Source organism: Eutrigla gurnardus (genome assembly GCF_963514095.1).
Source record: "Eutrigla gurnardus genome assembly, chromosome: 18".
NCBI lineage: Eukaryota > Metazoa > Chordata > Actinopteri > Perciformes > Triglidae > Eutrigla > Eutrigla gurnardus.
The window spans coordinates 10,674,154-10,701,415 of NC_139929.1; the positions used below are offsets into that span (position 1 = coordinate 10,674,154).

Sequence of the window (27,262 nt, forward strand, 5' to 3'; positions counted from 1 at the left end):
TGCAAATCCCAGGGCAATTTCTCCATCATTAAATCTGTTAAACCCCACAAACAACAAATGATCGTCCAACTCAAAAGAAAGAGAAAGAGTCTGATAATTACACTCAGTCGCGTTTAATGAATGCTCCATAATTAAAAGAAAAAAAGAAAAAAAAAACAGAAAGGGAAAGTGCGTCAGAAATCCACCGTTCAAGTTTCCATTTGAGTGCAGTTATTCTATATATATATTCTATATATTCTATATATATATATAGAATATATATATATATATGTTCACAGCAACCAAAATCAATGTACACGAAAGCCCAGAAAAAGAGTCACAAAAAAATAAATATTCAGTTTCATATAAACAACCAGTGACTTCAAATTCCATGTAAAAAAAAATTGACCTCAAGTATTGTATCAAAAAACAGCGAAGTGAATGAGTGAATGAGGAGGGCAGGGAAGTGGGGAAGAGGAGGAGGAGGAGGAGGAGGAAGGGGGGGGAGAGTGCGCGCAGCCTCTCGCCGCTGCCCGATGCAATTGTTTGCATTGATAGCGTCACTGTCAGAGAGCTATTTGTCTTAACGGTGGAAAGACCCTCCCAACAGGCCATTACCACCATCTCCTTCCCTCAGCCGCGCATTGTGAGCGCTGCGTGAGAATAGGCTGGTGCGTCAGGGGGGCAAACCCGCGCTGCTCCGGGCGCAGGCTATTCCTCTTCTTCCTATGCCGTGCGGCCTATGCTTTTGACATGCGGATTAAAGGTTGAAAGCTTCGCTCTTGCAACACAGCGACCCCCCCCCCCCCCCACCCCCCTCTCAACCCCCGTGCAACCCCCTCCGTTTTTACTGCTATGCCTGCGCGCACATACAGCTTGTGTCGCGGCTGCATAAAAAGAAAATAGCCCGTTTACAGGCTGACAATATGAGTTCAAGTTTGAATCGTCGCTCCAGCCTCAGACGCACATAAGGCCCGTGGTGAGTTGGGCTTCGTGGCTGCAGAGTAGTGCTCTAATCACGAGGCTGAACATCTACATACCCACGCTGATGTAAGCAGAGGGAAACTTACTTTTTAGTCTTTTTTGTTGTTGTTTTTTTCTACAATCACCCATTCTACAATCCTCCGAATGCATCCTTTTTTTTGCTGTGCTTGCGGGCTGACATCATTCACGGGCTTTGGGTTTGTTGTGATCCGGCTCGCCATAAGCTGGGCCTCTCTTTGTCGCAGACAGAAAAGCCTGCCAATTAGCAGAGAACTGCCATTAAAACATCTACGCTTTTACTCCAAAAACACCTACAAGCAGGCGCAGCTTCGACCGCTCGGTTCACTTCCGTTTAAAGGCGTGTGCGCTGATTTTTAAGGTGTGGATGGAACAGCTCTGGGGGGACTACATTCACTGCGCGGCCATATTCAAAGAGCTACATTAAAGATAACGGTGGTGGCTTACCTGACAAGAAAGCAACATTTTAAAGAAAAAGAAACATGTGAATATATGTTGGGTGTTCAACAACAGGAAATTATTGGCGTTTCCAGCTCAGGTCGAGTCAGTGACTTCACGCAAATTAGTATTTATTTTTTTTAAATGATAGCAAATCAGAAAACCAGCATGGAATGGTTGGAGACTCACATACGGGTGAATCCTCCAGCAGCAGTCAAATGAAGGCAGTTGATTATATATTATATATATAATATATATATTATATATATATATATATATAAAATCAGTATTTCTCAGACGTCGTGTCACAGGCTAATCAGAAAACCCTAAAGCTGAAACCAGCCCAACAGTGTCAAAGTGCAATGCATTTAAGCCTCTCTTGTGCTTTGTCGCATTGTTTCTGAGTAGCCACGCTGTTTTGGTGTTGTTTTCCCCACTGGGACTCCTGCATTACACCCCATCCATTATGTCTGTTTCCCTATTTATTTAAAATCGTGTTTTCATCGCAAATAAAGACGACCTCTGGCATAAATATGGTGTGCAGGAAGAATCGGTGGCCATGTGGACCAGGAGGGACGTGGGTAGAGTCTACCGTGGGACCTGACGTGCTGTGAAGGTCTGAGCCTTATTCTTTTTTTTTTTTTTTTTTTTGATTGTCTGTACTACATAAGGCCTGTGTTGTGTCTGGGCCTGCGTCTGTGCACAGTCGCACATTTGCAAACTCGCAGACGTTAAAAACAAGACTGTTAACCAAATCACAGGCAAAAAAAGAAAGAAAAAGAAAACAACCACAAGGAATACATTCCTGTCAAATCTAATAAGGGTTTAACCCACAGCAAGAAGCTATAGATAAAAAAAAATAATAATTATAAAAAAGATGTAATAATTAATAAACCAATTATTTTTTAACAATTCTCTGAAATTGAACACTTGGACACATGTGGCCGAAAACACAGCTTTGATATAGAAAATATACCAAGTGGCACAGAACGGGAAACCCTGATTTTTTCTTTTTGGAGGGGGGGGTTGCCAAGTCAGACTTGCTCTCAGTACCAGCTAGATTGTGTAGTGTTGTTGTTGTTGTTGTTTTACCCCTTTCCTCTTTTAGACAAAGCACAATCACTGAAACCCTGGCACCATACAATCCAACAGGTCGAGCATAGAAAAAAGAAGGAGAAGAAGAAGCAGAAGAAGAAGAAGAAGAAGAAGAAGAAGAAGAAGAAGAAAAGGAAGAAAAGTCACACAATAACGAGCACCGAACAGATTCTTTAGGATTGATAGCTTATTTAAAACAAAAGTTTTAAGCGCAAATCCACTAGCGAGGTCTCGCTGTCCCGTGGGCGTTTTCTGAGGCTCCCCAAAAGGGGGGGGGGTCTTGTGGGTTTTCCTCGATCAGACTTCAAAACAAAGCGGAATGTAAAAACCCATTCACGGGGAAATAATAATAATAATATACGCCAATAAAGTTGCGAGCAATTTGGCGAGCTCGCGTTAAGACTACGATGGGGCTGGAGATGGGCACGTTGGGGGGCTTTTGTGTTTTTTTTTTTTTTTTTGCTTTAAAAAAAACAGCTCAGTATTTCCTAGTTCTCTGAGCGTGTGGGGGAGGGAGAATCTGGCCGCCTGGCTGCCACCTCCACACGGGGTGGGAAGGAGGGGGAGGCCCGGGGCCCCTCAGCGAGTTCAGGGAGTAAGCAGGGCACAAATCCCCGTCGTTGCCAACAACCAGCGACGGCGGGGATGGGAAATTTGCCATCAGGCTGAAAAGCAGTTTCGCAGGCGATGCTACAGCGCTGCGTTTGCGTCTGCTCGGTAAATCATCCGTGGATGCCTCGTCGCAGCCCACGGGACGAGAAGAAGACGAGGGAGAAGAAGAGGAGGAGGAGGAAGGGGCAGCCTTGTTGACCCTCGGCACGTTTTGTTTTATTTGCGTCCTGGAAACTCGAGCTTTCTTATTCCCCAGCACCGGAGCCCGGCACTGTTTGTACCGGTGCTCCCCCTCCTCGACGCACGGGGTGTCCTGATTGCTCCTGTGTCCCTGGGGACCACAGGGGGATCCGGGGGCCACATCAGGGCTCTTCTCCGTGGCTTTAATCGCGCCGTGGAAAAACTCCCCGTGTTTGACGGGATATAGGCCAGTGCTGCTCTCCGCCTGGTCTCCTTTACATTTGACTACAGTGGCCCGACTCTGGTATTCATATTCATCACAGCTTTCCTCCACTTTAACTTTCACATTGTGGAGGTTGAAGGGGGGCGTCCTGGCGGCCCTTCCGCCGTCCGAGTGGGGGGCGGCGGTCACACACAGCTCCTCGGGCTCGGACTTGATTTTTTTCAGAGGAGTGGGCAGCTTTAGGCTGCTGGCTTTCGCCTCCCTTTTGTCGATACATTTGGAGATCCTGGCGTCTTTGTCCTGGTCACAGTGTGCGCTCAGTCCGGGGGGGCACAAGGTGGAGTGCCCCGGTGTCCTGCGTGAGGGGTTAAAAGCCTTATTCCGGGTGGGTGCCGGTGAATAACTAGCCGACGCGTCCTCGTTGTCAGCCCTGTTCGGATCTGCCTCAAACGCCCTTTCCCTTTTGGAATCAATGAAAAAGCTCTCCCCCAGAACAGCCGAGTTAAATGTGGGTGTCTGTAAGGGTCCAAAGTCCTTCCCAGCTTCACCGCAGAGAAACTCACATTTCTGACGTTTCTCCGGTCTGCCGTCCCCGACGTGGCCCAGCGTCCTGTGTTGCTTCTCCTGCTCATGCTGGTGGTTGTAGTGAAACGTGGGCTGCAGGACCAAAGGTGCTTTACTAGTAGTTTTGGCGAGAGAACCGACCCGGGCCCGTCTGAACCGGATGCTCTGGACCGAAACACGGCTAGAAACCGAGCTCGAGTCGGACTGAGAGGAGCTCTCCTCCTCGTCGGAGCTGACCTCTGAACTCTCCGACGGCGTGTCATCGTGATCCTCGCCCACCTCTTCCTCCTCGGAGCTGCCGGAGTTGCTGGTGGTGGAGAGACCGGACCCGAAGTCCGAGTCGTTGAACGCCCGGTCCGAGTAGGTGCTGGACTCGGTGTCGCTGCTGTAACTCTCCGGGAAAGTCGGCTCGTGGTGGTGGTGGTGGTGATGGTGGTGGTGCTGGTGGTGGTGGTGATGGTGAGGTCTGGGGTCGACATAGAGATCCGGACCGAGGTGGAAACCACCGAAAGAGGTCCCGTGACCGCCGGGGGATTTGGGTTGTACGAGCAGCACCGGCGGTACGTGGTGGTGCGCGTGTCTGCTCCTGCTCCACGAGTGCCTCGCGCCGTCCCTGCCGCCGCCCCCCTCGCGCCTCCTCTTCCTTTTGTGAAGTAGGTCGCCGGCTGAGCGCGAGAGCCTGGACTGAGCAGCTATGGCGGACTGGAGCACCACCGACTGCCGGCTCACCGCGCTACGGAAAAACGAGTGCCTTTGGCTCAAAGTAACACGGCTCCCTGCAATTTTCGCGGTTTCATAGTTTTTAAAGTGTTTGTGACCGGACTTAGTCACCGAACGGTGCTCCCGACCGTGGGTTTTGTGGTAAAATTGAGGTAGTTTGGAGTCGGTAAGGCAAGGAGTCAGCTCTCTCCTCCTGCCCGTTTTGTTGTGACGTGCGAGAGTCTCCGGGACGCCGTGCAAACTAAACCAAACTTTTTCCTTCCACAGTTCGGCGTCGGCACCGAGGAGCCCCGGGGACGCGTCCTCGCCCTCGGGAGAAGGCACCGCTTTCGCTTTCCTTTTGTTGGACTTCAAAACCCGCTCCGTCTTGCAGGAGAAATACAGAGCCTCCACGTCCTCCCGCGATATGAGAGTGCATTTAGCGGCGTGGAAAGCGATCGAGTTTATTGCTTTGAGCTTCCGCAGCTCCTCCAGGTCGCAGTGGTGCTTCTTCACCTTCAGGTGGTCCATGCGCTTGTGCACCGTGGTCCGGGGGATGTTCTTCAGCAGGTCGGTGAAGACCTGAGACAAAGCAAACATTTGCTTGCCTTTGATGAGCAGGTACCCCAGCCTCACTCCTTGCATTTCCTCAAAGCCACACTCCAGGTCTCCCATGTTTTATGTGTCCGATCCAATGTATTAATCCATGTAGTCACTCTCAGTGTATTGTGGATTTACCAGTAAATGGCACGGGGTCGCGAGCTCAAGGCATCCTGCTCATACCTTTAATCCATCCACACTGCTGCGTCATGAAAATGCAAACTTTGACATGCGGGCTTAAATGGAGCTGCCGGTGTCTAATAGGTTGAACGGTCTGACAGCATCCATTCGTCGCCTCTTGCCCCGGTCCGGCATGGTGGAGGAATGCGACGGATGAGTCCACCAAGCCGGGGGCTGCTGCTACCTGCCTCTGCCGGCTCCACTCCCCTCTGGTCGGCAGCAGGACGAGGGGTAGGTGTACACCACTGCCTCAGCCAGAGGGATAAAATAGCGAGGAGAGAGAGAGAGAGAGAGGGAGGGAGGGAGAGGGAGTTGTGAGGGTGGAGGGGAGGGAGAAAGAGAGAGAGAGAGGGAGAGAGAGTCAGAGAGAAATAGAATAAGAGCAAAAATGCAGCTGCTATTCTGACTGCTGGTTGAGCCACAAATAAAATGACAGAGAGGGGAGGTGCGCCGGTCTGGAGACACCTTCATCAATTAATGCCCTCGGAGTCGACGCCCATTGGACGACGGTGACAGGTGATGCAATAAAAATGGATATTCCATCCCCACCCCCTCGCATACAACCCCGCCATCACAATAGTTTGCAAATGCGCCCAGACTCCTGTTAAGAGTAAAAACAAAACAAAAATGCAGAAATGACAAGTTCCCATTTCTCCCCAGTTCACAGTGCGCGTTCGACAAGAGTAGGTAGTGTCACGATAAGGCTGGAATGTATTGTGGCTTTTTCTTTCGGTCCACAAATCCAAATGCACGCGGTAGTAAACGACTCCACACTCCCTTTTTAGACGGTTTGATGCGCGTTAACGCAGCGCAGCTTAAACAAAGACACGCGCTTTTTTACACTTGGAGAGCTGCTTTTCCACGCTGACCAAGGCTCAACTCGTCTGCTTTGTTGGCTCCATCTTTATGTCTATAGGATTTTTCTCCTCCTCGCCGGTTGACGATACACTGACTAACTGTGCTGCAATATTTGTTCATAAATACGTAGAGCTATTTGCATTTGTCTGAATGTACCTGAATGACTTCAACGGGTTTCCAGTGTTTTAGGCTAGCCTTTTCCCTCTCTGTCTATTTCTCGGTCTCTCTCTCTCTCTCGTGTGTGTGTGTGTGAGGGTGTGTGTGTGTGTGTGTGTGTGTGTGTGTGTGTGTGTGTGTGTGAAATAATTGGAATGTGCTGTAAAGCAGGGTGTAGCGCTGCAGATATATCGTGTATTTAAAATGTACATTACCGTGAATCAGTAGAAATTATATTTATTATTTAATTGATATCCCTGTTAAATTATAGCCTACTTTTAATCCCAGTAAAACAACGCTAACAGTGATTGGACAGGCTAAAAGTGCAGAGTCAGGGTTGCTTTTCCCACATGGTTTTCTAGACAACGTAGGTTGAAGCTGTAGCCAATAAACAATTCAATTAAGATCTCTGGTTATTTTTTTTTAAGTCGACATCTTGGAGCAACAATAACGACACCTAATTGTTGTAATAATATACATTATATATCAACAAGTAGCCTTTTTTAGGTACAAGAACACCGTCGTGGGATTAATTAACATAATGTAGTCAGCTACTATTTGATTTCTAGGAACTCATTTTGTGTCTGATGTCATGCGTAACACTTCGTATTTCCACAATTTGGATTATTTTTGCATATGCAATGTGCCCGCCCAACACACACACACACACGCGCACACGCACACAAAATGACTTTACACAGGTCACGCACGCACACACGTACACAGTGATGGACACAATCTGAAAGACACGCGCGCACATCTTTATCGAAACACGCGCGTACACACAGATGCGCATAGGGTACAAATACAGGAAACGTAAGATGAAGCCACCACCCACAACGCTGTCCAAATAACGTGAGCGTGTATATTCTACTGGCTAATTGTTTGAATTATCGGTAGGTCTTCAGAGGGCTGTTTGGACCGGCTGTTATGTTCCCCCCCCTGAGCCACGTTTTTCATAGCTTTCTGCGTTATGTTCCGTCTTTGTTATCTATAAAACACGTGAATCCCTTGTGGCCCGCAGCGCTGTGCACGATGGGGCCAAACTCAAGACTGGACACGCTCAGCACAATGTTATGCCCATTTGATGATTTACAGCCCCATTCACTGATATGTCGAACCACATCGATGTTACCTCGACGTTACGTCAAACAGCGTATTACATTTGTAGGCGTTGTTATTTTGTAAACCTTAGAATAAGATTGGACTGCGCTCACAAAAGCCACGCGGTTTTAGGGCAGAATCACCGACGCGGTGGTCAGGGACTACCAATATCACTATATGTATATATGTCCTACTGTGCGTGTGTTGGTGCGCCACTGTGCAGCTATCAGTGAATACATGTCTTACACGTTGCACAAGCACTTCTTCAATCCAGCTCAACTCTCACGCACGCGCATGCACACACGCACACACACACACACACACACACATGGTCATCTGACCTGCATTCTCGCTTTTCACGTGCTGCTTCTGGAGCCTTATGACAGCATTAATGCGTGGGGCATGGAGAGTTCCACGGATGCAGCAGAGTGAAGTGAGAGGAGGGGCAGCTTGTGGAGGTCCGGGGTCCCCGGGGGAATAACTCCGATCCCAGAGCCGGCGGTTGCACTGTGCCCGGCCTGGGAGATGTAGGAAGGAACAGACAGGGATTGTTTCATCCCACGTCATGACCACTGCACGTCTTGTCCCTTTGAGATCCGGATTTCCTTTTTTGTTTGACAAAATAGTTGCTTATTGTTTTTATGGGATCATATAGCCACGGGGGGTTTTCACTTGGATGTGGACGATTTAAAGCAATGTAAACCAACCAAATCTCTTCTCCTGACCGAAACTAGTTCATACTCAAAGCGATCATTCACGTGCAGTTTCTATCGAATACTGTCTATGGCACAGCAACTGTAGAACTGTTTGACCTTTGTTAGGCTACTGCAACGTGGATCAATGAGCGGCAATTTCACATAACACATTTTCCACAGTGTTGCAAACCAGGTCTCTGTTGAGTTGTAGTGTAGTTGGCGTTCAAACTTTAAATTATTTAATTTAATTGATTAATTACTCAACGCACTGTATGTGCGCGTACACACACACAGTTGACGTGAGGGACACACGATAATTTCATGAAAATCTCGAGCCAACCGCAATAGTTGAAAATGATTCTTTATCTAAAACTTCTATTAAAACGAATTTATTATGATCATTCATTATTATTATTATATATTATAACCTTACAAACTTAAGAAAATAAGACAAACTAAGCAGCAAAACATTTAAATGAAATAAATAAAATAGCCTCAGTATTAGGTTGAATTAATAAAAACATCTGCAGTGAAGTTTCTCACACATCGGTATTACAGACGTGATAAGTGCCCCATGCTGACTGTTTTCAAATCAGAGCTCTCAGCTTATTTCAAGGTCTCAATTGAGGGACATCTAAAACCCCCTAAAACAATAATATAATATTGTGGTAATTACTGAATAAAAATAACGTTGGGTGGGTGTGTGTGTGTGTGTGTATATATATATATAAAAATATATAAACACACACACACATACATACACACACACACACACACACACACACACACACACACACACACACACACACACACACACACACACACACACACACACACACACTATATGTGAGTATTTCCAATTAAGACCAGGGACTCTTTGTTATGCAGATTTGTGATGCACCAGATGCCACAGGGCACTTATTCCACCCTCTCCTGCGCCTGAATGTTGGTCGGGAACTGGAGGGGAGGAGACGAGACCTAGTGGCCGAGAGAGAGACCTCAAGCACGGGGGTGGTTCAGCTATAAGCCCGCAGTGTGCTGGTGACAGGAGGGGAATGCCTGAGCCGACAAAATCTAACACTTTAGGCTCATTCCTTTGGGCTTTACGCTTCTCTGTGCAGGCCATGTTTTGTTGCATGGCCACAGTTACACTGGAGGGGAACCACTAAAACACACTTTAATCTGTAGGATATGTTTAGGGCATGGAGTTAAACCTACTTCCTATATAGCGTCAGTGCCATTGTAAGACCTGTGGAACATGATCACAATACACTACATGGAATCTTTAAAAATAAGACATGAATGAATAAAACGTATATGTGTTTATAAGGCCAACACGTGGCGGGTGTTCACATTGTGAATGCGGCTTTAGGTGCTTCTTTATTTTCCACTACTTCATGGTGGAAGACCGGCTTAATGGAGGAGATAGGCGGATTACGGTAACACCATTTACGCAAACACACACACACACTCAGACACACACAATAAACACACCTGAGCAGTGCTCCATAGTTTTGTGCAGTGTAACCTACATTTTAACAGCAGTAGAAGTGTTTGAGATGTAAGTGACGGAGCAGAGAACGCGTGGAATGTCTCTGGCAGCGTCTGCAGAATATCTAAAAATCAAATCAACTCAGTTGATTTCAATTTCACACTTCATACAATGGAGATGTAACCAGTTTCTTAGACGGGGTTTATGGAACTAGTCGTTTTTTTGTGATTTTTTTTTTTAATAAGCTCACTGGGCGTTAAAATCTTTCTGGTAGCCTATAGTGAAGCCTCTGAACTCTAACACCCATCAAGCCAAACATGTTGCTCCTGCAGCTCAAGTCATTTGTTTTGCATCGGGTTTTATGGAGACACTTGGTCAAGGAGGCACAGGCACTTGTAAGAGCATAGACTTTTTATGACACAAACCCACTGCCCCATGCCAAAACAATGAATTCCTCTCCACCCCCCTCTCCGGGAGAATGTGATTTTACATGCAATCCGAGCCTGAAGTGTGTGCGGACAGTGGTGGGGGGAGGGCTCTCTTCACCTTTCACCCCGCCGTGTTGGGACTGTTTGTGTTTTTTTTCCCTGGGCCCCTGTGCTACTCGCCGACCAGAGAGGAGACCGTGGCTAAACGCCGACGGCTCTGAATGTGGTGTGACCGTGGTGCGAGTATTATGGCTCAGGAGCGTTGGGTTCATTTCACCGCTCAGGTCATTTCAGTGTATGCGACTTTTACTCAATATTTCACACTTTCCCCACAAACATTGATGGTTATTAAAGAAAAACAAATTGGTTCCAATGCTTCCCAACACATCAAGAAATAAGAAATAAATAAATTCAAAATCTGACCAAGTAGTCTATGTCCATGCTATAGAAATAGAAAGAAAATACCACTTAAGATATCTATAAAGCCTACAATTAATGTCCACATGAATATCAGGCTCTGTACAATTTAATGATGCATGTATTGCTTCAGATGAATATAATAAAATAAAACATACTGCATTAGCTTTGTTAATGCAACAGAGTTGGACACACTCTACTGTACATTCAGGATGTTTGAATTCAGCTCTCACAGGAAGGGTTGAAGAACTTGTGTGTGCTGCTTACTCAATGCTTTGTCTGTGAAACACTGCTCAGTTGGGCTAAATGCATATGCCAGGATAGAATATGTAAAAAAAGGATCAAATGTGTTACACAAAATACAATTTCTTGAACTCAAGATAAACAATGTAAGGCTGTTTAACAAAGCCAAAGATGTTTTTTCTACACGACACATGAAAAATATGCATTCCTCGTTGATTAATTGCAATCGAGCACATGGCATCTGTTTGAGCACACGATGACTTCAAAATAAAAGTCCTGTCAGTAGTCATTTATTGAAGCTTATGCATAAAATCTGTGAAAACAATTCTCACACACACACACACACACACACACACACACACACACACACACACACACACACACACACACACACACACACACACACACACACACTTTAAGAAGAACATTTTTTATTTTGTTACTGGTGTGATGCTTCTAACAAACCTTCATTGCTCCTGGGATGGCGTTAGGAAGGCAACCTATAAAGCACAGTAACCATGAGACAAATAAATAACTGGCAGGCAACTAAGTGTTTCCAACATTTGTGCCATTTCAGATGCAGCTTACATAGAAGGGCGTTGGGGCTGCTTTTCCCCCCGTGTTGTCTTTCCTCCTAGCCTATTTTACACGTTCCTTACCCTGAACAGAGACCACAAAACTTGACTCTGCCTATGCAATCATGCCCTGGACAAAATCAAGAAGAGCCCTCTGACTTTTTAAATCTCAAGAGCTATGAAGTCATATTTCAATTAATAGATCCCCCCCAAAAAACAAAAGCATATGAATGAGCATACTGCAGGAGAGCCCTTTTATTTCCATATGTTTTGATATAGTTCCTTTAAATGCTTGCAAACAGGAGAAATAAACACACTCAAATATGTTTTCGGAGGTTGTTGTGTCAGTGAGTCAGTCTCTCACCCAGGTCCAACTTCACCACTGTTCTGGGCAAGGGAAATAAGCTAACCTTGGAAAACCTACAATGTTTGAAAAACTTGAGTGTCAGAACCCAACGACTTCAATTCTGCTCTGCGGGCTTTGTGGAATAAATGTGCAAGTTTTTTCAGTGTGTTAAAATCTTAACTTTATCTTTTATGTAGCAAAAGGTTACAGTTGAGAAAAGGCAGCTCATTTCCCAAAAGATCAAGGCCAGCAGCTGTAACAGTGTGGCAGTGGATGTAGAGATCTGCACAGAAATACCAACTTGACGTGCAGCAGCAAAGCTCTAGCATGCAGGACAGCCCGGTGATAATCATAAAATACTTTAAATTACATAAAAGCTCTGAGTGCTACACAAGTAGCACTATACAGTGGTTGGAAGAAGATGGTGTCGCTGCAATTTTTTTTTTTTTGGTCTCAGAGAGAGCTCTTCTCCGACATCTCGAGGAACATTACATGATTCGTGCAGACTCTGACTTAATCAAGTGCAAGTTGTAAAAATCATTTGCCATTTTCAGTGTTTCAGTAGCTATATGGGCCCCTCCACAACCGCTGCCCCCTCCTTCGCCTCCCTTTGTTCTCTCCAGCTCTAATAGGTTTTCCCCTGCCACACACAATTCACTTTTTTTCCCCCAGCTCCCCATACCTCCCACACCCCCTTTTAGTGCAGTGCCCAGTGTCGACTGGAGCATTTGAGCAATTTGAAATTAAAGCAAACAATGGGCAGGCACTCCCAGGGACCTCTCGCTCACCATATTACACGGAGGACGCTCGTGTGCTCTTGCGCATTATTGGCAAGTCATTACGTTTCTCTGGAAACCAAGAGCGGGAGTTCGCTCAGAGGAATCGGTGATGCAAGCAGCAGCTGAGTGCTTGGAATAGCGTGTGTGTGTGTGTGTGTTAAGGAGCATCCTTGGCAACAGCATGGAGATGCTGTCAAAACAAAACTGTATATTGACAGGTCTGATACAAGATTCTCAAAGCCTATTTAGTATTTTTTGAAAGATAAAAAGCTATTCAAATGACTTTCTCTCAAGTCTTCTGCCCCTACGCTCACTCGGCCAGTACATACTCCAACCATTATTAGTCATATTGAAACGGGATGATGAAAAATGTGAAATATTTTAGTTTCTTGAAGATGATGCGTTGCAAAGGAGGCTGTTGATTGTTCAGATATGTAGAGAGAAACTCAGATTAAAAATTGTTTTGTATGTGTGGGCTATAATTTCGTGCGAGAAAATTGTGGAAAACCTATATTTGTCAAACTGCAAAAATGGTTTAAAAAAAATGCTTGAGCTACTTTGTGCTGTAATGGACAATTTTTAAATGTCATGTATTTTTAACATCAACTATTTTCATGTCGTATTAATGAGTTTATTACGATGCAATAAAACACCTTAACGTCTGACTTATGCATACAAACACATTCTGCATTACAGCGCGGAAATTTGTTCTTAAACCTCAAGCAAAATTACAAATATGCATAGTCTGCCTTTATATAAGTGGTACAGGGAATCTAAATTGTAGAAAAATTGCATAGAAAGGGAAAACATGTAGCAATCCAGAATTTGCAGGAAAAAAACATGTGTTAGTGTGTTTAGTCTGCTTGAACCATCTAAACAAAAAATGTTTTAATTTGTTAATTATTATTGGTTATTCTATAAATGCAGTTGATTTCAACAGGGAGGGATTGTCGCGTCCATTGACACTTATTTTATTTTTAAGGGGAAAAATATTAAATGCTCACAAAAAAAGTTCTTTGTCCAACGATCAGTCCAAACATGATAACTAAATAATAAAGCTGGAAAGGTGCATTCAGTACAGATCTCCTCCAGGTGTGTCTGCAATGACCACTGCTGTAATGTTTGATGAATTAATACAACCCACAACTGCCACAAAGCAGCTGCTGAGGGCAGCAATGCAGTCAGCTGTGCCTGTACAGGTAGTTCCATTAGTTGTGAGAGAAAAAACAACAACAATAAAAAATAGCAAACTGCGGCAACGCACCCAGTGTGATCATCCGTAGCCCCTTAAAGCAGACAATTAAAAGGTGTTTTTTGAGAATGTGTGAGTAACTGCCACCATGAAAGGTCCTTGAGCAGGCAGCCTTAAATGAGCAATATTATGCAGTTTGGTGCAGCTGTGTGCAAACTCGGATCTAATTACCTCCTGGTTGAGTACATAATCCGATATGAATTGAGAAAAGCAGGAAATCCTCGTATTTGACAAGTTCAAACTTGAGAATGATTTGATTAAATTACTTATTTGATTTTCTAAAAAAAAAAAAAATAATAAAAAAAAAATCAGCTGCTTGCTTATTGAAATAACAATTTCAACTACGCAAAAAATAATCAAACATGATCATCACGCTGAAAATAAAACCTCTGGACAGGACATATTCATCACAATATGCATCACAAACTCACCTTTAGTCCACTCCGCAGGCCAAGAATGAACTTACAGTCATCTACTGTCAACATTTTTTTCACCACACAGTCAACATTCACGTGTGTTGTCTAAACTTCCTGCGTTTAATAGTTATCTGTCAATAAACCACATCTTCGACTACCTCCATGTTGCTACAGTGTTACAGTTGAGTGAAGTCTCCTCGCTACAAACTTTCAAACCGCCTCGGCCATGCGGAACCAAAATGGAACGTTAGCGCTCGGCGATCCAATCACATCCGCCTTTTACTTCCTGTCAGAGGGCACGCACACACACGCGCCCGACGTCATTACGCATATCCTGTTCTCTACGAAGTCAACCCCCCGCCCCCTCCCTCCACCTCTCCTCCTCACCGTCGCGCCGCGAACTGGATGTTTTGGTGAGAAAATACGGTGACGAAAAGGGACGTAAATACCTCCAGGACATGCCATTGCGACCAAGTGGGACCTAAAGCGGCGTAGCGGGGCAAAAAGCGGCGTCTTCGGCGGAGGTTTCGGGTTAATCTTTACAACCAATTCCTCCGCATGTCCGCTTTCTTCGTAGATGGTCTCCGGCGAGCGTTGTCTGGCGGTGGACGACGAGTTGTCGACGAATAATATGAAGGAGATGATCGGCGGTTGCTGTGTTTGCTCTGACGAGAGGGGTTGGGCGGAAAACCCGCTGGTGTACTGCGACGGACACGGCTGCAACGTCGCCGTGCATCAAGGTAAGCTGCGCTGTTAGCTCGGCTAGTAGTTACCGTTAGCATGTAGCTTGCATGCTAGTTAGCTCTGTCTTGTTGCAAGGTTATGGAGCCTCCGCCTCCGCCTGCCCTTACCAAGGCCAGGCTGAGGTCAGGCTCTGCTCACACGGCAGGGCTGTCCACTGCTCTGGCTTCGTGGCCAGCGTTGCCTGTTTGATTCCCTCTAGTCAGAGTTGTGCTCATTTTCCTGTATTCCTGTCAGCAGCTGTCATGTGGGATGTAGAGATGGGAGGGGGTACTCTCTTGTCAAAAGGTGTAAACTTGCGCGGCAAGCTAGCATCGCGGACTTTAAGATATTTGATACGGCCCTCTGGCTCGCTAAACAATAGTACAAACAGCATTGTACGTACGTTTATTAATGAGCTGCTTTTGAACTTGGGAGTCCAGAATTCGGAGCATTTCCAACTCCAAAACAATGATCTGAAACGGCTTCACGTTAGCAACAAGACACTGCTCACCCAAGATGACTCAGATGATGACGTCCAGTGTTTACAAATTTAACAGCTGGCCATGTGTCCATTTGGCAAACGCAGGGTGAGACTGACAACAATTCCCAGGGTCAGAAACTCTGAACCAGATTTAATGCAACAGATTTACACTTGTATCACAAGTTTTTAAACATTTTGTTAGTGTTTTTGGACTGTTGAATACTTCTGACAGGAGCCTGTCTCTGCCAGCAGTAGCATACAAAGCATACTCTCTGATCTAGTCAAATGTTTAATCTATTTCACCCACGTATTTGTCTATTTTCTTCTTAAGCAGTGGTGGAAGAACTCAAATCTTATTCTTAAAAAAAGTAGCTACATGCTACCAGAGTAAAATGCCTGCATTCAAAATCTTACTTCATAATAACTTATTATCCTTACTTACTAAACTGTCATTATTACTCAATTACCCCGCTAATCATCAAAATGTTCTAAAACTCGCTAAAACCTACTGATATCACTTTACATTCAGTTAAGAAACTTATATTTGTATTATATTAACATCCTTATTAGTGAAAAAATCAGATGAGATGATCATAAATGATATACGCACCCCTGCATATATAAAGAATACATAAATATAGAAAATTATTTTGGTATCCTGGTATTTTCTATACCATGATAGCAAGCTTGACAGCTTTTCAAGTCACTTATATTTTTTAATACTTATTTTTTCTATGGACTTTCGCAATGTCTTGACAATTGTGAATAATTAAAATGACATCAGAGCATTCACATACTCTATTTGGCATTGGTTAGCATGGCAACAAATACAAATTTAAAGTTTTTAAGTGATTTGCGTAGATTAAGTGTCAAGTATGGCTTGTGTGCAGAATATTCTAACCAAATGCTACTATATTTTATCTGCATGTTTCGTCAAGTAACGCTTGGGTGTTTTAGCTATGGGTGTTATAGCTGTTTATTCCATTGGATTATGGGCTCAAGTCAGATTATAGATAATATGGAAATGTGTAGAGGTAGGCTAGTTAGGATAGTGCTGCTGCATTTAGGTTAGCACCGTCTGTACTGCAACTTCAAATCTGAGTCGTGTAAGCATCAGTGAAATCAGGGTCCAACTTGAGGTGAAGAAACTCTGTTTTTAAGTTGCAGTCCAGAATTCCAGAACAAAGAACTTTGTAGAATGTATGAAAGTAAAGAGACATTCGTAGCAACTGAAGCCTTTCTGAATTTGTGACCCCATTCATGTAGGATCTACACAGCAGTGAGTAAGATAAATAAAAGTGGACTCTCATTGTGTATTTTGGTATCCTCTCATCTCCAAAAAATTCAGATGTCAAGCTTTTAAAAAACTTTTTCATAGAAATGTGTGAAGTCAAGATTGACATATTAATACTCTTTATGTATGGTGTAACAAGCTCCGCAACATTAACACAAGGAAGGCACTGATGCCTATATGTGTTATGATTAACAATGCATTACTGGTGATTCTCCCATTGTCCCCTGGGGCTCAAAATATTTATGTAGTGCAGAAAAACTCAGCTTGTGGTCAGTGGAGTGATATTAACAGTAACAGTCTGTTACATCAAAACAATGTTTGTCACAAGTTTGCCTTTGGGCACTTGAATAAAATAATTGGAATATGGATATTGTTAAGATTTTACCAAGTGTCTTCAGGTTTGTTGTGGTTTTATTATCACTGTGTAAATGCGTTCTGCCTTATAAAATGTAGTCTTAACGCCTCCCTCCCCTCCCGTTTCTCCCCAGCCTGCTATGGCATTGTGCAGGTGCCCACCGGTCCTTGGTTCTGCAGAAAATGTGAGTCTCAGGAGAGAGCTGCCCGTGTGGTGAGTCACAAAATCCAGCTTTCCATTTAACATTCATAAGTAACCCTTTAGAATAACACAGTAGGGATGGGAGAATATAGGATTTTATTGTGGATCTAGATAAAAAAAAATACTCACAATAAATTAGAGAGCAGATTATCGGCATAATTGTAAATATTGTCACGACTTGGAAAAGCTTTCTAGCTCGCTAACACGGTAGACAAGTGAAAAATAGTGCCTGATTCAAAAACATACAGGACACAAAAGTACATTTCTCTATTTATGCAGGGAGGCTTGGGATTTATAACTCCCGTATTTAGGATTATTTGACTGTGTGTTTTTACGATGTATTCTAAGATTTTAAGGATGTTCACAAAAAAGGTGCATCTCATCTGTTGACACAATAAAAAATATTAGTTTATTAGCAAAATGTAAAGTCAAACCAGTACGTTTGACTTTACACTTTACAATGATACCACAGTCCACTAGATGTATGATCTAATGTCTTGAAATATGGTATAGATATACTGTGTGTCGATATCTAATGGTAATAGATTTTAGATCACATGATAAATCACACTCACACATAGTCAAAGAAAAACACTAGCATTGAGTTTCTCAAATGTTTTCCATATGATTCCCCCCCCTCCCTCCCAATATGTGTGCATATCTTTGATATTCAAGTTGTTATGAGGTCATAGATACCAAAAACTTTATACAAGAATGGAGTATATTGCAAAAATAGTAGTCCCATGCGCCTGAAGACTAGTAGGATGAGAAAAACTCACTTTCTTGCTTTTGGATTTTGAAAAGTAATATTTGTGCTTGGGCGTGCACAGAGAACACTTCCATTAAAATGTCAGTTGTGGGCACAAATGTAAATAGAGTCTTCCTTTAGCTCATTTAAAACAGAAAATCTAAGAAGGAATTGTATATTAAATGACAATATTTATAACAGAACAATAGTAGCATTGTTTAACTTGAGAAGCTGCAGTATCAAAGGCAATGGAAGTAATAAATATTATATTTAAAATATATATAAGTGCTGCACAGACCTGCCTGCTACTGCCTCTTTTTGTGGAGCAAATACATGTACTGGCAGCATTATGTGTCCTGCTGTCCTTTGACCTCAGCTTGCCTGCCAGTATCCTGCACCAGTAACAACATAATTCACTAAATTATATTTAATCCTGATTGCAAACCTCTATAAAATATTATGTTAAATGCTGTTTGAGTGTGTCCATTTACCAACTCTACCAAATACCATTTGTGGTGTGTGACGCTATCTTATCTGCATCATAACAGACTGTGAAGATGTTACTGCCCAGGCAGAAACATGGCCCCAGAAGCACTGTACTTCCAACAATTGCTGAAATGATGTATGCAGGGGGTTTTTTTTCTCGCAAAGCTTGGAGCAAAAGCCACAAAGTAGTAATGCTGGCTTGCAGAGTTTCAACTTAATATGACCTCGGAAAACTTCTAAGGACTTGTCGAGATTATGTCAGGACAAGATTTACTTGCGTAGTTGTTGATACAGGTGCTGGGAATGATCTGTCAACTGAATTCATGTGTGCACACAGGGCAAAGTTTCTCTTGCAAAAATGTAGCAGGATAACTAGGTTTTCCTCTAACCCATTAACCTGATGAAGGAAACCAGGTTTCTCATTTATATGGCATTTAAGAAATGAGTTCAGGGTAGAAATGCAGCAATAACAAGGTCACTTTAGTACATGTAAATGCTTTAAGTAGTGTCTAAAACCTTTACATTGCAGCTGACGTGTAAAGTGTTAAACATCCAAAGTTAATTCTCCTTGAAGGAATCTGAATGCAAACTTGTTTGTCCAGATTTCCAAACAACTTGCAACCGACAAATGGGCTAGGTGTTTCGTTAAAGATAATAACAATTCAACTGTTGACACAAACTGGTAATTATATATGGGTGTGTATTTGCTTTGTGCAATTTAAATAAAACACTTATAGTAAAAAATCAAAGGCAGATATTTGAAAACCTGTTTTTTGCATGATGGTTATGTGGAATAGAAGCACCATTTCTATGTCTGTGTGATTTTAAACATGCAATAGAAAACTATTGGTGGGAGAAGAAAAGAAGGGGCATGAGAGATTTTGTGTGCTGTTTGTAACATGTAGTTGCAACACTTTGTTGAGCAACTACAGCTTATTTATGACTTAAGTAACAGTTGGATTGTCAGGCTCAGAGCTGCATAAATAATTGCTTGTGGACTTGTATTTTTTTAAAAGATTTTTTCAGGCATAGACACCTTTCATTAACAGTGGAAAGTTAGGAAAGACAGGAGAGAGAGGGGGGTTTGACATTCAGCAAAGGACCACGGCCGGGATTCGAACCGGGGTCGGCTGCGTACATGCTGACATGGCATGCGCTCTAACCACTCCGCCGCCTGCGCGCCGGACTTGTATTTCCTCGATACACACATGCACTTGGAAAAAGAAATCCTCTCGGCTGGCAGACAGTGAGGGTGTTATCTTGTAGAGTTTCTGGCCTCGTGCCCAAGTCAGAGCCACTTGCCAGTTTATCTCACGTACTGGTCATGTGTCACACTTCTGTTCTTACCGTCCAGTAAGTAGATGAAGTTAAGTGCTGGTTTCTGACCTGTCATTTCTTCTTTACCCACAGAGATGTGAGCTGTGTCCCCACAAAGATGGAGCTCTCAAGAGGACAGACAACGGAGGTAGAATCCCTCTCAGCTACACACACACACACACACACACACACACACACACACACACACACACACACACACACACACACACACACACATCCGTGGTGAGCCTCTTGTGTATTTTGTCATTAATTGCGTGTCACCGGCAAGTTTAAGGGGTGTGAGCGTGCTGGGAGAATTATGTTGCTGTTTGTTGTGTGTGCTGCCTCTATCTGCCGTCCTTACCAGTCCATGTTTTATGTGTGAGTGAGTGAGTGTGTGTGTGTGTGTGTGTCTATGTTTATGAGGGGGTGGGCCAGGATGGGTATAGTGCATGGCCTGTGAGGAGTCTCCTCTCTGGGTTCATTGGGAGGTCAGCTTGGTGGAGACTGTAAATATTCTGTGTGTGTATGTGAGTGTGTGGGGTGTGTGTGTGTGTGTTGTAGTCGGAGAGAGAGGCACAGCTGTGGGATTGTGTCCAGGCCTGCAGGGAGGCATCAGGACAACACTAACACACACCGTTTTACTACTTTCTCTTTTATTTTACCCTTCCCATGACCCCTCTCTCCTTCTCTTTTTTCCCTCCCCATTTTTTCTCTCACCATCTCTTTCCCCGGCCGTCCGTTTCCCTGCTCTTGTCAGTTCGTCATCACTTGTTGTTCCGTGTGGTAGTTGCTGTTATTTCAGGTGGGCCAGTACGAAAGTAGAGCAAGGGGATTAGTCTAGAATTGGTATTTGATCTAGCATCTTAATTTACCAGAGGCAGAGAAGAAATAAAAGACATAATGGGAGACAAAAGTTAAGCTTACCGGTGCTTGTCCTGGCTACTTTGTTGTCTTCTTTAGTTGTAGATACCTGATTTAATATTGGTGCAATCTTTATAACAAGAGTTTAAAGATGATTGATATACAAAGTTGAAAGAATTGGCTTTCAAACATAATTTGTCACATCCATATATTAAAGGGGTTTTAATGGAAACAAGTTTAAATTCAGCGATAAGTTCACTTCCTACAACTCAAAGAAATATAAGATATGTGGCGGCATAACAAATTACAGGCGGATACTGCCACCCTTGAGCATAATTTGGTTGTTCTGATGTGGTTTCACCATACATGCAATTCATGACCTGCTACAATAAGAAAAACATCAATTAAAGTTAGTCTCGTCTTCTCCCTTGTAGTTGTCTCATGGTTTCACTGTGGTTTACCACAGAAGCTCATAAAGGCATTTTCTAGAACAGTCTTTTTGCCCCTTTTTTTCGTTTATTTCAAATTATTTTGACATTTTGTTCTGAACAACATTTTACCTAAATGGTCTCAACACATTGGACTTTGATAGGGGATGTTTGTCATGGGATGCTTTATTGAGGTTGGGAGGAGGGGGGCTGTGAATGCTTAGTTTGAGGAGGAAGGCTATGCCACTTTTATAGTCGTGTTTTATAGGCCTCTTCCAGATTCTTGGAGGGACTTCAAAACAACAACATGCCCCCATTTCACACCCGCTGCCTCCCATCCGTCCCGCCCTCTGCCCTCCTCCCCCTGTCCCGCTCACCAGGTCAAAGGCAGGTCAGGGGTTCAACTGTAAGTTTAAGCCTGTTTTTGTTTCCGCTATGGGGAAAATCAGACACCTCCAGTGTGGCAGGAGACTCCCATTTCCATTTGACCTCCCGTTGACCGCCTTCTGCTCCTCCTCAGCTCGTCGTCAATTCTGCTGCCACTCTACCATGGCCCTCTGTCATTCTACAGCCCCCAGTTTGTCTTCACTGACAGGCAGCTGTGTCTGTTAGGGCTCAATAAACGGCTACTTGGGTAGATTAACTACCAAGTTGCAAATTAAAACATTTAAGATTCTGCATTTCAAAGTTGAATTCAATGTAATTTATGTTAAATAAGTGAATGTAACAAATACTGTTTTCCTATTAATTAAAAGTGTTACAATGCATTAATGTAAAAGTACATGGTATGCAGTAATCTGATGTCACCTTTACTTGAGATTACGTGATTTCTTTGATATTTTAACATTATATTTGCAACCAAGTTTCACTTTAAACCGCATTTAATGTGACGGTAACAGTTCAGGTGGAGAGTTGTTAATGGTTATGGTAAATGAACCTCCATTTATATCGGACTTTTCTAGTCTTTTTGACTCCTCAAGGTGCTTCAGAATATATTTACCCATTCACACACATTCATACACTGATGGCAGAGGAGCTGCCTGCAGATCAGGAGCTAATCTCATTCACTCACACACACACCCCTGAATTTGGGGTTCAGTATCTTGCCCAAGACACTTCGGCATGCGGACTGGAGGAGCAGATCTTGCGATTGGAGGACGAATGCTCTACCTCTGAGCCACAGCCTCGTCCTGCAGCACGGGAGACAGCGAGAGTCTTTCAAGACAAAAACTCACAAAATTATAGTAAAGTCCACAAAGAAGTTGATGAAGGAAAGCTGCTAAAATCAGGAACATGCACAGTAACTGTATTTTGCGGCATACTGTGTCGAAGTGGTGTTTGTGAATCGAATGTCAAGTTTTTCAATCCGTCCACTTCGCATTACTGGGAAACACACTAAAATAATATTGTAATCCGTTCTTTTTGGAGGACTGTCGCCTCCTGTTTTGGGGTTTGTCTGTAGTCTTTGTTCATCAATCTTATTTTCCTGCGATTAGACATCGGGCAGCCAGAAGCAGACTGGGTAATGGAGTAGCCTCAGGTCCTAGCTTGGTTAGCTTGGCTTAATCTCTGCTTCCCTCCCTCTCTTCCTGGGGAGGTCGACTCCGCTTTTGGTGGGGTTTGGTCTGGAAGGTCTAGCTGGGTGATCGACAGTGATCGCATCAAGGTCCACTGCTCTTAATCTAACAACCACACTTCATTTTCCGAGGTTGATCAGTGTATTCTGTCACATTCCACTCAGTGCTCCATTAATTAACCAAAAAAACAACAAATTAAGCGCTGCACAAATTGCAACTTTTGGTTTCTATTGGTTAAAGTTTCATGGACTGACGAGGAACACATTCAGAGGACCTTTTTTAGTTGTGCTGCTCTTCACTGAGTGTAAAGAATGGTTACAAAGAGCTCAGAAGATAAAATCAGGACATAAGCATTCATCAAAATTGAACTGGTCTTTAGGGACTTCATTATACTGAGGGGATGATGGAGCATGTAGGTGCAACATGATAGGTGAGAAGGGCCTTTCATCAGCTGGTTTGGTTGTTTGATCCACTCCAGGAAGCAGCATTCCTATCAACACAAATAAAGCAGTTATGCATTAAGGGTAGACAATATTTAAGAGTGTGTGTCATGAATTATAAGTCCAAAATAATGTGCAGGAGAAGGGTTGTTTTTTTGGTTTTACTTCAGTATTGTCTTCTTCAGATCATCAGTTCTTTGCAACTTGCAAACCCACAAATGAAACAAGGGGATAATAGACCAATTCTTTGTACGCTTATTTCTATTCAAGACCTATTCATGTGCAGAAGTTGATGGTTGCTTTGTTTGTGTTTGCAGGCTGGGCCCATGTTGTTTGTGCCCTTTACATACCTGAAGTAGAATTCGCCAATGTGTCAACTATGGAGCCCATAGTACTCCAGTCTGTGCCACATGATCGCTACAACAAGGTAACAACATCTATCTTTCCATTTAGACATGTCTCAAATTTGTATATACAGTGTGATTATGAGGGACAGATTTTGAAATAAACTGGTTCTCATAACTGTGTGTTTGTGCGTGTTTATGCAGACATGTTATATCTGTGAGGACCAGGGCAGAGAGAGTAAAGCAGCCACTGGAGCCTGTATGACCTGCAACAAACATGGCTGCAGGCAGGCCTTCCACGTCACATGGTGAGACCGGTTCACATCACATTAACCTCAGCAGACAAAGAAGGAGATTGTTCCTGCAGTTGTGTCTTCAGTTCTTTTTCTCAATTCAAATAAAGACTGGTAGATTTTTTTTATACTTTTGAGTAAACTATGGATATTATTTGCATGTATTCTAAACTGTAATAACAACCTTGTTTTAAGTAGTGAAACCTTTTCATGCCAATTCTGTTTAGGCTTTCTTGTGATAAAATCATATTGTTTTGTGTTCATAACTTGGAATTATTATACATATTGTGTTACAATGTTACATGTAAATGTTGAAAAGTTTTTTTTAATCTTGTGAATTTTCTTAACACCACTTTCTGCCACAGTGCCCAGTTTGCAGGGTTGTTATGTGAGGAACAAGGATCTGACGCAGACAATGTCAAGTACTGTGGATATTGCAAGTATCACCACAGCAAATTGGTAAGTGAGCTCTCATATTATTTATTTGGCATATTCTACGGATGGCATGCATTTTGATACTTTAAAACACAACTTCACACATCACCCAACAGTAATTATTTTTAACTTTTGTAGCCATGACCTATTTCTGCATGAGGACAAATTTAGTATTGTCTTTATTTGGTATTACATGTAAGATGATCAATTATTGACTGTACTAATTAACCAAAGAGCAAGCTGGTACTTTTGCAAACATAATCGCATAAGTGTACAAGTTGATATATCTCCCTCACCAGCTTGTTTTAGACTCATGCATGAACGGTCTATCAGCGAATGACCATGTAGATGTGACACACACACACACACACACACACACACACACACACACACACACACACACACACACACACACACACACACACACACTAGCTTCTTCATCTTGTAAACAAGCTGCCACTGAGAGACGACCTGCCATCAACTCTGCCCTCTCCTTTTCCTTGTGTCTCTAACTCCCTTAGCACATCTCATTGCGGTCCTTCTCCTATTACTACTCTCCTCTTTGCTCCACATCTCCTATCTTTTGTCTAACCATTCTTCCGTTTTGTGTCTCTCTTTCCTGCTCGGCCGTCTCCCTCCTGCTCTCTGCTTCCGGTCTCTGTTGGCCTCTTCCCCCTTTCCCTCCATCTATCTTTCTACCCCATCTGCTTCCTCTCTCACTGGACCAATGAATCCATCCCCCCCACTGCTCGCCTCTTTTCCACCTGTCCTTTACCCTTCCATCTTCTCTTGTTCATCCTCCTTTCCTGACGCCTGTAATCTCTCTAACAGTGGTCCATGATCCCCCTCTACCTCCTGGGTTGGGTTTGCAGGTGGTGGGTAGGGGCCTTTACAGCGTAAACCCCACTTGAACATGTCCAATCAGACTTGATCATTATTTATACATTCCAAAGTCCAAAGAAAAAATATGTCAGTGGTTTATTTCTTAGGTTTTGAACCGACCTGTCTTTCAGTCAATTGTATTACGTGGTCACTGTTGGATAAGATTTTCTTCTTTTCTAGATGGTATAAGTAGTGCTGTATGAAATCCATTTTGTTTAGTTTTTTCAGATTACATTTCATTTTATCCTAAGTACAGTGTTTTCCGTTTTTTATTTGTCTGCGGTCTGTTTTTTAAGATTTAAGCACATATTGTTATCAGAAAAAAGTGTCTGAACACATGGATCAATAAAATGGATGGAGAAATACGATTTCAAACAAGTTCATAAATAAATATTCAAAATTGAATGAATCTGCATTTTCCACATCACAGGAATCAATAGGGCCCTAGGTATGGACGTACAATGTACATGGTATAGTGATGAATATGATTGGGGAAACTAAGAGCATAAATGTGAACAAAGAAGACAGATATATGGTCTCTCTGGTGTCTTGTCCATGATTCCGACCTTATCTTTTGTATTCTGTTAGCCTTACTCTGACTATGCAACCAGCATAATGCAAACTTGATGGTGGATAGCTAACCCGTTGTCAAGCAGAATTCAATCAGATAAAGGAAGAATGAAAAAGCATAGGCATATCAAAGCACAAATCCAACAACTGGATATGCAGAGAAAATGTGGTTTCAGTACAAAAAAATTCACTGTACAGATGTCCTGTTTTGTTCCACCTCTCCAATACTTAACCCATCGCAAGATGTGCATGACTTAACTATTATGATTCCTTGATTAGGATGATGGAAACACAGAACAGACTTTATAGTGTCTACACACACTCACAAACACAGATGCCATTTTGCAATGTTAATAACTGCTGATGGAAAGACTCATGCTGTTGTATTGATCCTGTATGAATGGCTTTGGATGCTGGGGCATAATGGCATTAAGCTGGGATTGTATGGATGACAGGAATGTGCTAGAGGGGATCAATGATGTTGTTAGCAGAGTGGGTTTCATAAAATACCACTTGATGGATGTTTACGGCATGTTAGCAACATATGGTATTCGACTGGACACAGTGTTTTAAATTTTTCAATTTCAGACATACCGGTAGATTATCCCTGTTTGATGTTGATTTCATGAGACTGTGAATATTTTTTCGTTTTTTTAAGAAGTGTAAATGCACTCATCGATGCTTCTGCCTTACTTTTCCAAATCATCATCACTGGGTGTTGCTGGCACACAGCTGCATTTTGGGTTCAAAAGTTATTTCAAACTTCTTTAGTGACAGTAATTGGCCAACAGTGTTGCATAGCTTTCTGTCGCAACATCGAAACTGTAACCAAGCTGAATATCTATCCCTGGAAAATGGTGCAGAGGAAATAAAGCTTGAGGGATTCACTGGTACAAGTTAATTCTGTTTGCTTTTTTGGCAACTTGATACAAAGGCTTTTTTATTTTTGACGGTTGTCCTGTGGTTGGATCATAGTTCTTCAGAAGGAACAGTAATTGAGGAACCTTTTGTGCATGTTGTACGGTTTGTCAGCTTGGAAATCCATATTAGGCATTTTTAAAGGGGAGAGATTTCACTGTGACTCAGACAATGTCTATGTGCAGCCAGAAGAGGAGGATTTATCCCATGGTGCACCATGTTGCCACGGAGAGTCAGTTTTACATTAATGCCCAAAGTAAGACAGTCTCTGGTCATAGATCTGTATTTCTGAATAGAGACTAGGGAAACACAAGCCTTGATCTATGCCTGGAGGTAATTTGGCTGTAATTTGAGAATGTAGTTGTTTATCGCCATGGCAACTGATGCTATGAGCAAGAGCAAGCTGACTTGGAGTGAGATCGATAACAAAGACCCCTCAAAAGTGTCCCATGATGCCTCTTTAGATCTGAGTTTTGGCAACGGAGGAACGATAAAACACAACTTATGTGTGTGTGTCTCTTCTATTGCCCTCAATCCTGATTGTTTTTGCTAATGTGTAGTCATGACGGTTTC

General features: G+C 43.0%; 2 protein-coding genes across 2 annotated transcripts in view; one reads left to right on the top strand and one right to left on the bottom strand.

Annotated features, from left to right (window-relative positions):
• Positions 1-820: 820 nt before the first annotated feature.
• On the bottom strand, positions 821-6,156 carry skida1 (SKI/DACH domain containing 1). The gene has a single exon (XM_084033263.1). The coding sequence runs from the start codon at positions 5,465-5,467 to the stop codon at positions 2,993-2,995; it is 2,475 nt and encodes an 824-aa protein (XP_083889389.1). The 5' UTR covers positions 5,468-6,156; the 3' UTR covers positions 821-2,992.
• Positions 6,157-14,700: 8,544 nt separating this feature from the next.
• mllt10 (MLLT10 histone lysine methyltransferase DOT1L cofactor) overlaps positions 14,701-27,262 on the top strand; it is a 38,545-nt gene continuing 25,983 nt past the window's right edge. The window contains exons 1-6 of the mRNA XM_084034199.1: positions 14,701-15,073; positions 17,320-17,399; positions 20,032-20,086; positions 23,565-23,674; positions 23,796-23,899; positions 24,250-24,343. Of these exons, the coding sequence (XP_083890325.1) occupies positions 14,911-15,073; positions 17,320-17,399; positions 20,032-20,086; positions 23,565-23,674; positions 23,796-23,899; positions 24,250-24,343 (606 nt within the window). The 5' untranslated portion in view covers positions 14,701-14,910. The remainder of the gene's footprint in view (positions 15,074-17,319; positions 17,400-20,031; positions 20,087-23,564; positions 23,675-23,795; positions 23,900-24,249; positions 24,344-27,262) is intronic.